The 14,984-nt window shown below is 44.5% G+C and overlaps 1 protein-coding gene and 1 pseudogene across 1 annotated transcript; one reads left to right on the top strand and one right to left on the bottom strand.

The window, feature by feature from the left end:
- The first annotated feature begins 1,850 nt into the window (after positions 1-1,850).
- LOC124656628 (L-type lectin-domain containing receptor kinase IX.2-like) lies at positions 1,851-5,623 on the top strand. Its single transcript, XM_047195338.1, has 3 exons — positions 1,851-1,874; positions 2,079-2,155; positions 4,531-5,623. The coding sequence occupies exons 1-3, from the start codon at positions 1,851-1,853 to the stop codon at positions 5,621-5,623; spliced, it is 1,194 nt and encodes a 397-aa protein (XP_047051294.1).
- A 4,859-nt stretch (positions 5,624-10,482) lies between these two features.
- LOC124656627 lies at positions 10,483-11,366 on the bottom strand (annotated as a pseudogene).
- Positions 11,367-14,984: the final 3,618 nt, after the last annotated feature.

Raw genomic sequence — 14,984 nt, 5'->3', positions numbered from 1 at the left:
CGCTCTTTGAGCTCCGCGCCTCAGTTTTCGGGGTGAAATCCATAGGTCTGACCTTAAATGGTTTTGCCTGGCAATGGTGACTTCCCTAGTCACCTTGTTCAAGGCATTGTCTGGCGATCGGACCCTCTATAGGGTGAAAACCTAGGACATAACCATGCTTGATGGACTGGATGATGATGTTGTTTGTGCACTGTTACCTCCCTGTAGACGTCGGGTTGGAGGAAAAACATTAGTCAAGGTGTCATCACCACTAGAGTCGCTATTGCTGCTGCGAGTCTGTGGTTTCTTTGGTTTTGTTTTCTTTATTTCTCTTCTTTTGTTTTTCGGCAATGCGCATCATTGATATCTAGACTTGCTATAATCATTATGTTATTTCATATGCTAGATGTTAATTAATATTTCCATTATGAAAAATGGGCCATTTTTTGATAAGGGCTTTATTACTTAAAATTACTCCATTCAATCTCTGCATAACTAAGATGCACACATCCAGTCAATCCAAGTAGGAATACAAAACTAGGCAAAAGATCGATACACGAAACCACTATGGAACTATATTGAGGCCTAAGGTGGTAGGTGTTGAATCGTGAGATTATGATGCCACCCATGTTGGATAAAAAATCCCTCGCCATGTTCTCCAACCGTGTAGACATCTTCTTAAGGAGGTTGCGGTTCTCCATACGCTGAAGATACGACTATGAACGGAGCAAAGCGGTTCACCGGTAGATAACCTGTATAATAGAGGAATCTTTATCAGTAAATACATTATCATTTTTACATAGCCAAAGCGACAAAATAATTGCAAACACTCCCACTCTAATAAGTATTGTAAACCTATGATCGACACCATTAAGCCAATTGCCGAAAATATTGGCAACGCTTCGTGGTTGGCATAAGGGACTCCCTCCTTTTTGTATGTAAGGCCACAATCTCATATTCGATGTACCAAGAAAATACAACCAACTAATAAGTGATACAATTAATTATGCAGGGGTGATCTTGTGTTCCGAGCTAATTAAGCACATTGCATGTGGTGCATTTTTCTCTATGATTGCATTCAACTTTCATAATAATACACACAATTTTACAAGGTAGACACATAATCAAATTTACATCGATTAGTGTTAGTGGCCTTACATATTGGCAACATGTATTTTTAATAGTAGTCTTACATATAAAAATGGAGGGAGTAGAACATATTTAGATGATTGACCATATAGATCTTGTAAACTGACATTGGAAGAATAAGTGTTTTATTGTCTCATCATGATTACAAAAGACACATTTCTTATTCTCCTAGTTGAATTTTGCAAGGTTTTTCTTAGTTAGAATAACACCTCAACAAAGATACCACACAAAAAACTTCGTCTTTAGCGGTATCTTGATCTTCCATATGATCTTATTATTAACTACGAGCTCAATTGTTTTATCATCATTCTATACATGAAATCCACCGAGAATTTACCATTCCCATTAGGTTTCTAACGGAACTCGTCTGACCCTTGCATCAAATGGATGAAAGCTAATCTATGTAGCAATTCATTCTAAGATGCAATCAGGGACCAACAAGATCTCTTCTGAACGTCACACATAGTGGGGACGAACCCATCACCTTAGGCCAGGTATCACCTTTGTGATATCGTACAGAGCTGGATATTGTTCACGGGGTGTGGGATTATCTAACCATTATCCTCCCAGAACCTTCTCTCTGATCCATCCTTAATGGAGAAAGAACCATATGGGAAGAAAAACTCTTTCATTTTCATAAGGCCAGCCCAGAAGTGTGAATCCCTTGGTTTTTCTAATAAATCCGAGATATCGCACGTGAGCCGACATATTTCCTCCTGATAATGGTTTGCCACACCCCATCCTCGGTAAGTAGCTTGGCCAACCATTTACCTAGCAGAGCCGTGTTTTTAACCCCAAGGTCATGAATACCAAGCCCTCCTTGATCTTTCGGGTAACAAGTAACATTCCGTTTAGTAAGCCGGTGTTTTTTCCCACTATCTCCTTATCAAAAAAATCTTGTTTGAAAATAATCCAATCTACTCAAGACTACTTTGGGTAACTGAAAGAAGGAAATCATATTCATTACCATATTTCTTAGTAATGAATTTACGAGAACCACTCTTGCACCCAGGGATAGGCCATATGTGTACAACTAACCAATGAGAGAAACGTCATGGGTGCGGATTGTAAGCAACATAGCAAGGAGCAAGGGGTACAAGATCACAAGATGTGTGTAGACGATTGTGGGTTAAAGGATAGTCTTGCTAGAAAAGTTTTAAGGGCATCTCCAGTCCACGTCCCAAAATCCGCGCCAGATCGAGCATTTGGGAGACGCCAGAAGGTGGTGCCGCTTTTGGGACGTCCGTTTCCAGGTGCGTCTCCCAAAAGAGGCCCCAAAACTTTTAAATAATACAAAAATAAAATTTTCATTCAAATTTAATTATATTTTATAATTTTGGATAAAAGCTGCTAGTTGATCGACCCTAGGCTACTCGCCATCCCTCGGGGCGCTCGACGGCTCCTCCCCATCGTCTCTTCCCTCCCTCATACGCTTCTTCGCTGCCTCCCGCCGCTCCCTCTGGAGCCCCGCAAGAAGAGCTCAGCATGCCACTTCCTAGAGGAACCGCTGCGGATCCTCCACGAAGAAGCAGTGGCCCGCCTCCTCTGTCGGCGCCCGTTGGATGGACACGTCGACAGCGCGGCGCCACAACTCCTCGTTGCTTTCTCACGGGCATGGGCGTCGTCCTTGGTCTTCGTCAGCGACTCGAAGGACGTGGGGATGGCCCTCTGCTCCTCCAACTTATCCTACGGGTTAGGCATGTCATCACTCTAGCCATCGAGGTCGTCGTCCTCCGACTCCTCGTCTGTGGCTGCCTCCGCTTCCCGGCGCTGCTGCTGCTTGGCGTCGAACGCCACGTGGGCCACCTCCCCCGCCGTCTCATCCCACGCCGCGTCAGGCATGAACTGCATGTTCAACACCATGAGCTCCGAGTCCTCCTCGATGATGTCATTGTCGGTGTTCGTGTTGAACTCGTCGAACTAGGGGATGTCAGCTGGGGGAGGCGGACGTGGAGACGGTGGTGGAGGTTCTAGGACACCGCCAATGCGGCTCAGCATTGCGTAGGTGGTGGCTAGGTGATGAGGCATGTTTAGCTGTCAAGGTCGTCATCGTCCGCTTCCTCCTCCGCGGCTTGCTCCGCTTCCCGATGATGCTACTGCTTGGCGTCGAACGCCGCGTGGGCCGCCTCCTCCTGCGCTACGGCTGCCATGAACTGCGCGTTCAACAACGCGATCTCAGGGTCCTCCTTGATGACATCATCATCGGCGTTCTCGTTGAACTCGTCGAACTCGGGGATGTCAGCCAGGGGAGGCGGAGATGGAGACAGTGGTGGAGGTTCCTGGCGACCGTTGGTGCGGCTCAAAATTGCGTAGGTGCTGGCTAGGCGACGAGACATGTTTTCGTGGAGGCGGAGGGAAGGATTGCCGGCGGTTGTGGTGGTGATAGCCAACAGAGGCGGCCTTTTATAGCCGGTGGCGGCGTGGGAAGAGGTGGGAAGAAATCGCGGGAAGCGATGGAGAAGGCACAAGAAGGAGGGCGGAGGCGACGCGTGGAGGATGTGCAAAGCCGACGGGACATCTCGCTTGCACCGCCCTCGAAACCATTGTTGCCATTAATGCAAAGCTACATCGCTTCGGTTCGTGCCGCTGACAAGGTAGGCCCGCTACTCACGACACGTCTCCGTGTTACGTCCGGTGTCCCTAGAGCTTGCCATGTGTAGCGGAGATGGCCTCGGAACATCGGACAACACGCTGGACTGAAGAAAGTTTTGGGACGTACGGCTGGGGACGGTCAAACGTCCGACGCGTCCCAATTTTTTTTTGGAACTGTTTGGAAACACGACTGAAAATGCTCTAACCCCTCGTGAACACCCACTGGTTGTCGACCTCTAGCAGGAGAGTGAAGGAGTGAGGTGGAAGGTAGAAGCATGTGCCAAATTAGTGATCTGTATGGTACTAGCTTGTGTGCGGTAACATCATAATAAAATGAAGTTTGGACGGTGTATTGCCAATAGAGCTGCAGAGAACAGAAATCACTGTATATAAATAAATGATGTGACTATTTCTCAATCGATTGAGAACTAGTTTCGTTTTCAGGCAGATAATGTCATTAAATCTTAGTTACAACTCATGTTACAACTCATTACTAACACTAATTACGATGCAAATTAAATGGTGTATGATTTAACTGAACATGAAGTTAGTTCCCGACTAGCTGAGAACTAGCAAATCCCATAAATAAATTAAGCATCCTAACAATAATAATCACATAGACTACTAATAACTTCGGGTTTTCCAGATCCTACATTATTATTCCATATCGCACCAACTGACATTCTCATCATATATATATGAGACTGCAAACAAGTTACTGCTAATTTTGTAGATGCCCACCTTGAACAGAGTATAAATTTTAACAACATTATGCTAGTTATTTCACAATTTCCTTTCTTTGACAGGTAGAGGCCTAATTATAGCAGCAAATGTTGTAGGAGCTTGTCTGCTTCTACTTCTAGTTTGGTTCATTCTATCATGGTTTATGTGGAAAAGAGGGCGCGATTCCCTTATCGCAGGAGCTGGCCTTAGGCAATTCATGTACCACGATTTAGTCAATGCAACCAACAACTTCTGCACAGAGAGGAGGCTAGGGGAAGGTGCCTTTGGCGCAGTGTACCTAGGGAAATCCTTCAATGTCGACAATGGCCAGCAACAAGATGTTGCTATCAAGGAGATCTTCAAGGGGTCTAATGAAGGAAGAAAGGACTTCCTCGCTGAACTCAACATTATTAGCAAGACCAAGCACAAGAATCTAGTCAGGCTGGAAGGTTGGTGCTGCCGCAGCAAAAGAAGCACTTGGAGCTTGATGTGTTGGTGCTTCCTAAAGCAGGTTGATCACAAGCTCTTCCTTATCTATGAACTGATGCCACAGGGCGATCTCGACCATCACCTACATCAGAATAAGGATACAGTTCTGCCGTGGCCAGCTAGGTACAAAATAGTGAAGGGACTAGGATCTGGTCTTGCTTACCTCCATCACGAATGCGATCCGTACATACTGCACAGGGATATCAAGCCTGGCAATATACTTCTTGATGATGAATACAACGCCAAGTTAGCTGACTTTGGCCTATCGAGGATTGGGAATAAAAACAATGCCACACTGATGACCACCGCAGTGGGCACCATGGCATACATGGACCCGCAATGCATAAAAGATGGTGACGTCAGGTTCAACCCCAGCACAGACGTCTACAGCTTTGGGCTCGTGCTTCTTGAGATTGCGTGCGCGAGGCATAAGTCGAGGGAGCAAGTGTGGGAATTGTATAGAACCTATGGCGCCGCCGCGCTTATTGTGGAGGATGTGGCTGACCAGAGGTTAGAAGGCAACTTCGATCGGGAGCAGATGCGGCGTGTGCTTGTCGTGGGCCTTTGGTGTTCTCTCCCTGACGGTTCGCACCGACCTTCTATGCGGCAAGCTTTGCGACTCCTGGAAGAGGATGACACACCGTTGCCTGATCTTGCATCATGTGACACTTTCGACTTAATCCGTTTATAGATTCGGCATGAGTTTCACTACCACTGTTTGCGTCAGCATGTACACTGGTTAACTTAGAACCAACTTCGTGCAATCGAAAAGCACCACCTTTGTATCCATTTTGTGTAAAAAATGATCTTGGAGTGTATGCCACAGCCACTTCTACTTAAACACATTGGTATTGAGCATGAGAGCTTGTTTATTAAATTGATGCATGTATCCCTCTGATTTATATTATTTACCACTAGTATGGATGTATGTAGAACTAAAATATATCTTTAGTATTAGTTTGCAATCGGTGGTGTCCGTCCATCAGAATCCATCGTACGTCAAAAAGACCCTGTTCCGGCACCAAAAAAAGTCGTGTAAGAAAAACCAAAATTCACCCCAAGCGAAGAGAACTAGCAGTCAGACGACCCATGCGCGCGATTCCTTCGTCCGATTCCGACCCCTCTCCAGCCCCGCATAAAAAAATGGAAGGAGGAAACTGGCACAACCAAACCAGACAGCCGATCTCCACGTTTGGCACGTCGCCAATTCATCACCATGGTAGAATCCCTTCCAGCACTAGTAGAAAACGGGGCATTAGCACCGGTTGGTAAGGGCTTTTTTTACCGGTTGCCCAGCCGGTGCAACGCATCCGGTATTAACACCCCCCCCCCCGCTACAAGAATCTGGGTCTATTGCAACAAAAGCGTTCGTCGCAATACATGCCAATTTGTGGCAATACATACCTATTGCCACACAATGACATTCGTTGGCAGCCGTTGTGATTGGACGCATGGTAATAGGTTATTGCGACGAAAAATCAATTGTGGCGATAAAGTGTGCTATTGCAACAGCCATATGGAAAGTATTCACCTGATACCACAATTTGGTTTGTGGAGATAGCTCTAATGCAACATGTACCTAATCGCGGTGATCGATAGCTCGTGGCGATAGACATTTGTGGCAATAACCTATAAGAACGACCCTCGTTTCGTGGTGCATGGCAATAGTCAATCATGGCAACAAACTATGGCAACAATCCTTGTTTTGTGGCATTAGGTATTTTGCCATGAACCGCTACGCTTGTGGCATTAACTTGTGGCAACAAACATTCCAATCGTTGTAATAGAAAATTGCAAGAATACTCATTTTGGTGGTGATAAATAATTATCACAACAGGAAAAATGTTTATTGCGATAATTCAAACTTTTCGTGAGGGTACTCTATTTAAGCAAAACTTAGTTTGGTGGTGCAGAAAGTGGGTTGTGGTAATAGTTTATTGCAACCGTAAAAAAAATACAGGCATTCAACTACAATATACACAATATACGTATAATATGTAGATCCATAAAAGTCATTATTTTCATAGAAAATATCCATCAAACAAAACTCAAATATATACTTTAGTCATCCTAATTAAGTGCCAAGACTAAACTGTCCATGATCTAGACTCCAGTTCAGCTAGTTCTTTGGATCCTGCAATCAAGAAAAAAATAAAATAGCTCTATTTAGTGAGTCCAACATAACAGACGCGCTACAATTATTCTAGCCCGATTGTTAAAAAGAACTGCCATCAAACTAACTGGAGTAATATTGTGTCTGTAAGTATGTAACTGACGGTTGGAACAATTTTATAAGTGTGTAAATGTCTAAAGCATAAGCACAAGTACATTATTAGTGACTTGCAGAAATTAGTATACATTCATGTCTCTTAATAAGTAACAAACTATAATCGTCTTGGATAAATTGTTCACCACTATCTTGAGTGTTCAATTTTTTTCCAATAAATACTGATATATCAAAGTTCATTGACAAAACTTGAGATAAACTTTGTTGAATAAATACATACGAAATAGGGACTCTGTCAAGAAGGAAATCCTACCTTAACCAATCTGAGCTCCAAAGAGGGTATCATTAATCTGGTCAAATCAAAACATATTCAGCCAGAACCTTGGCTCTATCCTACAGCCACATGTATGCATCAATGGCCAACCTGGCCGTCAACACCTAGAGTCAATCTCAATGTTGAGTAGAGCAAAGTACTAAATTCGCAGTACATATACACCACAAAGAATTGATTCATCCATGACATGTGGTTTTATATTTCGGGAGAATATGTGGAAAAACCACGTGGTTTGCATCAAGACTATATTCTCAAATAAGAAAGCTCTAGATAGATACCTCACAGCCAATCAGTAACAATAGTTAAAGGATTTATAAACTTATGATACAATTAGAGTTTTTCGATGCTTCCTCACACTTGATGTGTAAACCTATCTCATCATAATGCTCATCATCACCAATATAAACTTACTATTCAACTTAGGTGGATTCAATTTGCACACTACGTCAAACGAAAACGTTAACTAACCAAAAGGAATAGATATAGTGATATACAAATAAAAAAGTACACAAATTAATGGACCTGTAATTATATTGAGTATATAGGGTGACTGAGCAACCTGTTAGATGAGCCTGAAACTTCTCTTGGAGTCGCAAGGCCAACCCTCATGGGCCTAGTAGAGCATTACAACCCGTTAATCTCAATTAATCATGGCATGCGTATTCTCACCATCTCTCCAAATCTCACAAACCATAGTCCTTCAATCTATCAGTGTAGTATCAATAACAATTTTTATACCTTTGACAGAGTACCCGCTGGAGAAAGTCTGTAGTATTGCAGAAATATAATAAGCCCACGTTAGTACATGTATAAACAAAAGGTTGAATATTTTCTCTAACGTTGTTCAAGTTCCAATTTATAGTGAAATTTGTATCTAAAAATACTAGTACAATCTTTGTATTGCAGGCACACATATATGTAGGTTGCACCTACATGCAATGCGCTTAGAGCATCTCTAGCAGTGCCCGTAAAAGGACCAAAACCGAAAAATAACCGCCAGTTTACGGGTTCGGGCTGAAATATGGCGCTGATCAGTTACCGTAAACGAGGCGAAACTGAATTTTTTTTCGAGCCGACACCAAAAACCCAAATCGGCCTCTATTTGTAGGGGTTGCTCGAGCGAACCGAACGGTGGATCAATATCTAGGGCGCGCTGAAATTTCAGCTGACGCAACTGCTCGCTCTCTCCCTCCCCGCGCAGCCACCACACCCCGCCGCCGCCGCACCGCCCGATTCGCCCGAGCCTGGCATCCCGGAGCTAGCGCAGGTCGCCCCGCACCCCGCCCGCGGTTCCTCGCCCAACTTCGGGTGCCGCCGCCGCGTCGTTCGAATCGAGGATAAGCTCGGGCGACGAGTTCATCGATGTCGATCTGTCGGAATCGTCGAGCTCGGACGATTCCGACCTCGACGTACGAGCTGCTCTAGGACAACGAGATGGAGGCCACCATCCTCCTTCTCTCCGTCAAGGAGCTGGAGGACCACGCGAAGCTGCTGAATCGGAGATGCGGGTCGATGATGGGCCGTAACCACATCCAACGGAATCGCCTCCTCGTCCACGAGCAACTGATGGAGGACTACTTCGCCAAGGTACCTACCTATCCGCCGCATCTATTCCGTAGGAGGTATCGCATGCGTCGTAGTTTGTTCGTCAAAATCGTCAAGGCCTGCGAAGCCAATTCGAATTACTTCAAGCAACGTAGAAATGCCGCCGGCGTGATGGGTTTCATCCCGTTTCAAAAAATCTCTACTGCCGTGAGTGTGATTGCGTATGGCATCCCTACGGATTACACCGATGAGTACCTTCGAATTGACGAAGATACTATATCCGAGTCGGTGCGTAAGTTTGATCGCCTGATTATCAAGTTGTTTGGGCCAACCTATCTCCGAGCTCCCAATGAGGATGACACCAAAAGATTGATGGAGATAAATGATAAAAGAGGTTGGCCGGGCATGCTTGGTAGTCTTGATTGCATGCATTTGATATGGAAGAATTATCCCAAGGCATGGCATGGACAACACTGTGGCAAGAGCAAAGATGCTACCATTGTACTTGAGGCCGTTGCATCACAAGATTTGTGGATTTGGCATTATTTTTTGGTTTGCCGGGAACACTCAATGACATCACCGTGCTGCAAATATCCCCTTTATTTGCGAAATTAGCAAATGGGAAAGCACCCACTTGCAACTACAAGGTCATGAACAATGAGTACACAATGGGATATTACCTAGCCGATAGCATCTATCCGGATTGGGCAACTTTTGTTAAGTCTGTCAAGGATCCCCAAGATAGAATAGAAGCTGAATTTGTCAAAGCTCAAGAAGCAGCTCGCAAGAACATTGAGAGAGCTTTCGGTGTTTTGCAAGCAAGATTTACCATTGTTCGTGGCCCAACCCGATTTTGGGACAAAAAACCCTTGTCAACATCATGACATGTTGTGTGATTCTTCACAACATGATCATCGAGGATGAAAGAGAGTTGAGCTTGCGCTGCTTCTATGACAACGTTGTCACCAGAGTGGAACCCAACATAATCTGGATCGCATTGAAGCTTTCCTTGAAACACATCGGCAGATTGAGAATGCCAGTCCCATGCCAACTCATTTATGTTCTGAAAATGCACCACTGGCAACGACATGGCCGTCGCCTTTGATCCTACCATTCCATTTATTTATTTATGACATGTATCATTGTTGAGACACTTGTTTATTTGTCCAATTTTCCGTGAATTGTTGTAATATGGTTAAGACATTTTTCATTTCTTCAATTTTTCCAAAACTGTTGTAATAATTTGGTTCAGACTATTGTTTATGTGTTGTAATAATTTGGATGATTATTTGATTAACTATGCTCGATTGATGTATGTCTTGCATATGAATTCTATGAAAAACTCTGCCTTTACGGATTCGGAAGCCGCTAGCGCAGAACAGAGCCTATAAACCAAAACTGTAAAACACAATATTCTTATTCTATTTTACAGTTTTGGTTTACGGGTTTTTGTTTTACATTTTTAGTTTACGGGCTTCTGTTTTACAGTTTTGGTTTACAGAATCTGTTCTGCGCTAGCAATTTTTCAATCCTTAAATACGAGTTCGTTTAACTGAACTCCGAATTTTCAGTTCGCTCTGCTATAGATGCTCTTAGAATCCTACACATAAGTACATGTGCAGGTAATATATTCCTGCCTCGTTGTTGATTATCTTGGGAAGCGGACGCTTCAGAGGCCGATGGTGCCGGCCATGTCGGAGCCGGCCGGGAGGCTCTCCATCACGTCGTCCGAGCAGCAGTCCAACAGTATGCGAGCCGGCGCGTTGGACGGCGAGGCACTCTTGACCTCGGCCGGACGACGACGTCGCATGGGCCCTGGTGCTGCAAGGAAACGGCCCAGGATGTTCGCTGTACGGCGGCGCCGCTGCCGTGCCGGCAGGGAAGTTAACCCTGGCCTTTGTGCCGTGGATGCGCCGGGCCTCGGCGTCGTAGGCGCGAGCGGTGTCCGCGGCGGTGTCGTAGGTTCCAATCCAGACGCGGACGCCCTTGGTGGGGTCGCGGATCTCCGCCGACCACCTCCCTCACGCTCGCTGCCGGATGCCGCGGTATCGGTGGCTAGGACTCACCGTACGCCGCTTCGCCCTCGCTATGGCCGGCGAGCGGTGCTCCGGCTTGCAGGACTCCGCCGTGACACCTGCCCACAGAACTCACCAGTCACCACGCACACACATACTGAACTGAAAGTTCTCGTGCTCGTACGGGATAGTGATGTGCAAGCAAACCTGTCAAAAACGGCTCAATGCCCTCCTTGTCGTCGGCGGCCATGAACTCCTGGAACTCGGCCTCCCAGGTTTCAGTATCCTCGTCCGCGAGCCTGCTGCGGCGCATTTAAGGGTGTCAAGTGGATCCTACTTTTGTCCCACTTGTAGTATAATTTGACTTTTTTAGTACAAATTTTGACATCAAAATTTAAACTACATAGTACAAAATGATATCCTACTGGGATCCCACCTTGACACCGCGCATTTCCCTCTCCCCGCCGACAGGACCTGGCCGGGACGACGCCTCTTGCCGTGGTCGCTCGGGATGACCTTCCCTCCGCATATCATGGGGTTTTGGCAGCTTCTGCAAGTGTTAACAATTAACAACTGAATCTCACCGTGTGTACATCCTTCGCTTGGCACATCGAACGGCCCTATATAGAGGTGAAATGGACTTTCGGGTGTGTGAGAATGCACGAGGATATCCTAATAAACCTGGAAAGGCGCCTATTTGACCAAGTTGAGGCGTGGTTGACATTCGCAAAAAAAAAATTGAGGCGTGGTTGCAACTTGCAACATCTTCACTATCACTATTCAATGAAGATGATATCTCCACATCCTACGTTCACAAAGTTGTTTGAGCAAAAACCGACCTTTTGTGCAGACCGTGTGAAAAAGATAAATTTTGATCCTAAAGTAGAATGTTTCTCGAGGTATTTGTTCTGTCTTTTTTTACACATGGCACAGAAAATATCGATTTTCAGCGAAACAATATGTGCACACATAGAACATGGAGATATATAAACAAGCGAAAAAATTATTTTTTAACATTTTTAGAACTTATGCTTTTAGATAAAGGGAGCATATGCACTCAACATGAAAAGGGAATTTCCGTTGTCCACTGATTCAATGGATTTTAATACTCCCACATCGGGGTGAGTAGGAATTTTGGAGGACCAAAATCCTTGACAAAGACTCTATATCTGTTTTTTTGTTCCTAGGATTGTCAACATTTTACTAAGGATTCTAGCTTTATATTCCAAAAAAAAATCATCGTGAGACCTTTTCAAAAAATTCTATGTTTGTCTTGGGATAAGATCAAACAAACGGAAATCATGTATAATACGGGTGACACAACAATGCAATCATGCATTTTTCTATTTATTCGTTTTGAGAACTCATTAGTTGCCCGTTAGCGAGTGGCGTATTGTGCACATGGCCTTCAATATAATTCCCCCAAAGAATATTACAAATTTATTTGGCAATTGGCTAGCGGAAGTTGTAAAGAAAGATAAAATACAAATCCGAGTTGGTGTTTGTGTTTTACTTTGGGCTATCTGGAACGTGAGGAATGACTATATTTTTAACAAACCTAAAACTACTTCTTTTATGCAGGTTATACCGCTGGCTACCCATTGGATCCGTATGTGGTCTTACCTACAACCAATGGAGAGGCGTCAGGATTTGGCTACTGGGTGCAACCGGTTGGATATGGTTGCTCTGGATATATAAAGCCAGTGCAGCTGGCGTTTTGATCATAGATTAACATGATGATGCAGAGCCGTCTCATGTTTTCTCTCTTTTTTACATGGTTAATGCATGTATCGACCCTGTGTGACTCATGATGTAATTTTTTTTGTAAAACTTCAACTTTTAAATAAAGCAATAAAAGGCCGTGTGCATCAATCGATGCAAAGGCTGGGGCTTATGCCTCTTTTTCGAAAAATTTGTTTTGAGAACTATATATGAGTTGAAGAAGCCTTAACAGTACATGAAGGAAAGTTGTTTCTTAGAGAAGAAATGGGATGTCCGTCGACATGCGATTAAGGACACTTTTTCTGCTTTGGAGGGTTTGGCACCACCGCAACAATATTGTACATGGGAACGGGAAGGCCTCGGTTGCTGCATCAGCAACGTTCATCGGGAATTACATGATCTCCTTCTCAGTTGTGGCGTCTATCAGTTCTAACTCGAAGGGGAAGGAGAACGTTACTAGCAACGATCACCTAGCCGCGCCAATTCTTATGCAATCTACTTGGACGCCACCAGATGAAGGGACTATGAAAGTAAACATGGACGCTGGTTGGGATTTCCTTACTAAGAGGGCCGGCTTTGGTATAATAATTAGAAACCATCTCGGTCGACCTCTTTTCTCGGAATGGAGATTTGTACCGAGCTGCACTAGTGCTGAAGAGGCTGAGGATCTGGCCTCCCTTGAAGGTCTGAAGTGCATATCTCCTCACTTTGCTGGTCCAGCTTCGTTGGAATCTGATTGAGCGCATGTCGTGCATACACTTAATGGTCTAGGTGGAGATCGCTCTGAATGTTGGAGCCTATATCGTGAAGCGAAGGAGATCCTGAGGAATTATGAAGGATTTATGATTGCCAAAGTGGATCGGTCTAGCAATGTAGTGGCTCATGCTTTGGCTCAACTAGGTAAATCAGGATCTTGTGGTAGCTTTTGGGGATCACCACCGAGCTGCGTCTCGTCTCTGGTTGATCGAGATTGTATGAACATTGTGTAATCCTCGGAGCAGCAAGTTTCTTACGCACTCTTTTCCTTACCAGTGTACCTAAAGGGACTGGAAGGTTTTTAATGAGACGGCTTGCTGCTCATATTAATTTAAGTGTTCCTACTTCAAAAAAAAAAAAAAATGAACCTGTCACCGTAACGATCAGGTGCAAGAAAGTTGTGCAGCTTACTAGTAGTACCTAGTGTGCGACTTGTCCGCAAAGCAGCACTCTTTGCATATTCTGCGCCTATCTTTTCTCTTTCGTTTTGGCATATACTATGCACCGAAATATGTAGTACTGAACATATCTTCAAGAGTCCAGCGACAAAATTTGTGGTGGATAACCCTCCGAGTATGATGTGTTGCTTAATTTAGTCCCAGCTTCTTGCTTGGCCAGAGGTAACAACATGCAACAAGTGGATAAGGCACATCGAGCACGGTAGGGGCGTAGGGCACCAAGGGGGCAATTCAGCCACTGGAGATAGGATTGATTCAAAGATGGCCGGAGCCATTGAACCAACGCTGGCAGCAGAAACGAAAATTTATATTCAAGTGGTACAAGTTGGTACCATGTAAGTAGTACGACGTATGGACTGCTTCCTGTATACGTCCCGTCCGGAATTCAATGATCATTACTCCCGCCTATAACCTCTGTACCCAACATCTTGATATTGTCAACACTACTCGTCAATATATTTTTCAATTGCTTTGGATGTGGTGGCTACTTGTCAATGATTCTACTTTTGTAAATAAAAACCAAGTATAGTTTGTATATCAGAATACTATCAACCAGATCGGCCGAGGTCGTGGATCTCTTCTATTGACGAAAACATCACACACAACTCGCTATTGATGGATCAACATCTCCATTGAAAGAATAGTTCTTCTTTGTGAGACCACATACCAAACATGAGGCTCAACTCTGCTCGGATGAAGGTACAGCTCGTTACGGTAGGCACTCAACTTATGGTTGGTTCTTGGCACAAATTGTTTCTGCCGAAGCAGGCAGCTGGAGCTATGTTGAATCACTCGCAGAAGAAAGAAAAATGTGTCCAATTAATTATCGAAACCAGGCAAAACCTACTGCTTGGCCACCCGCAAAAAAAAAAACCCTACTGCTTGGCCACTGCGGCACATGAAAGAACTGAACTCTAACACATGCTACAGTTTTCTTTTCAAGATGGCCTATCCCTTTCCATTACTATATAACGAAAACCACACATGTCCACACG

This window comes from Lolium rigidum, chromosome 5, assembly GCF_022539505.1.
Source record: "Lolium rigidum isolate FL_2022 chromosome 5, APGP_CSIRO_Lrig_0.1, whole genome shotgun sequence".
Taxonomy (NCBI): domain Eukaryota; kingdom Viridiplantae; phylum Streptophyta; class Magnoliopsida; order Poales; family Poaceae; genus Lolium; species Lolium rigidum.
Note: the sequence above shows the minus strand (reverse complement) of the source record. Positions and strands in the feature narration are given on the sequence as shown.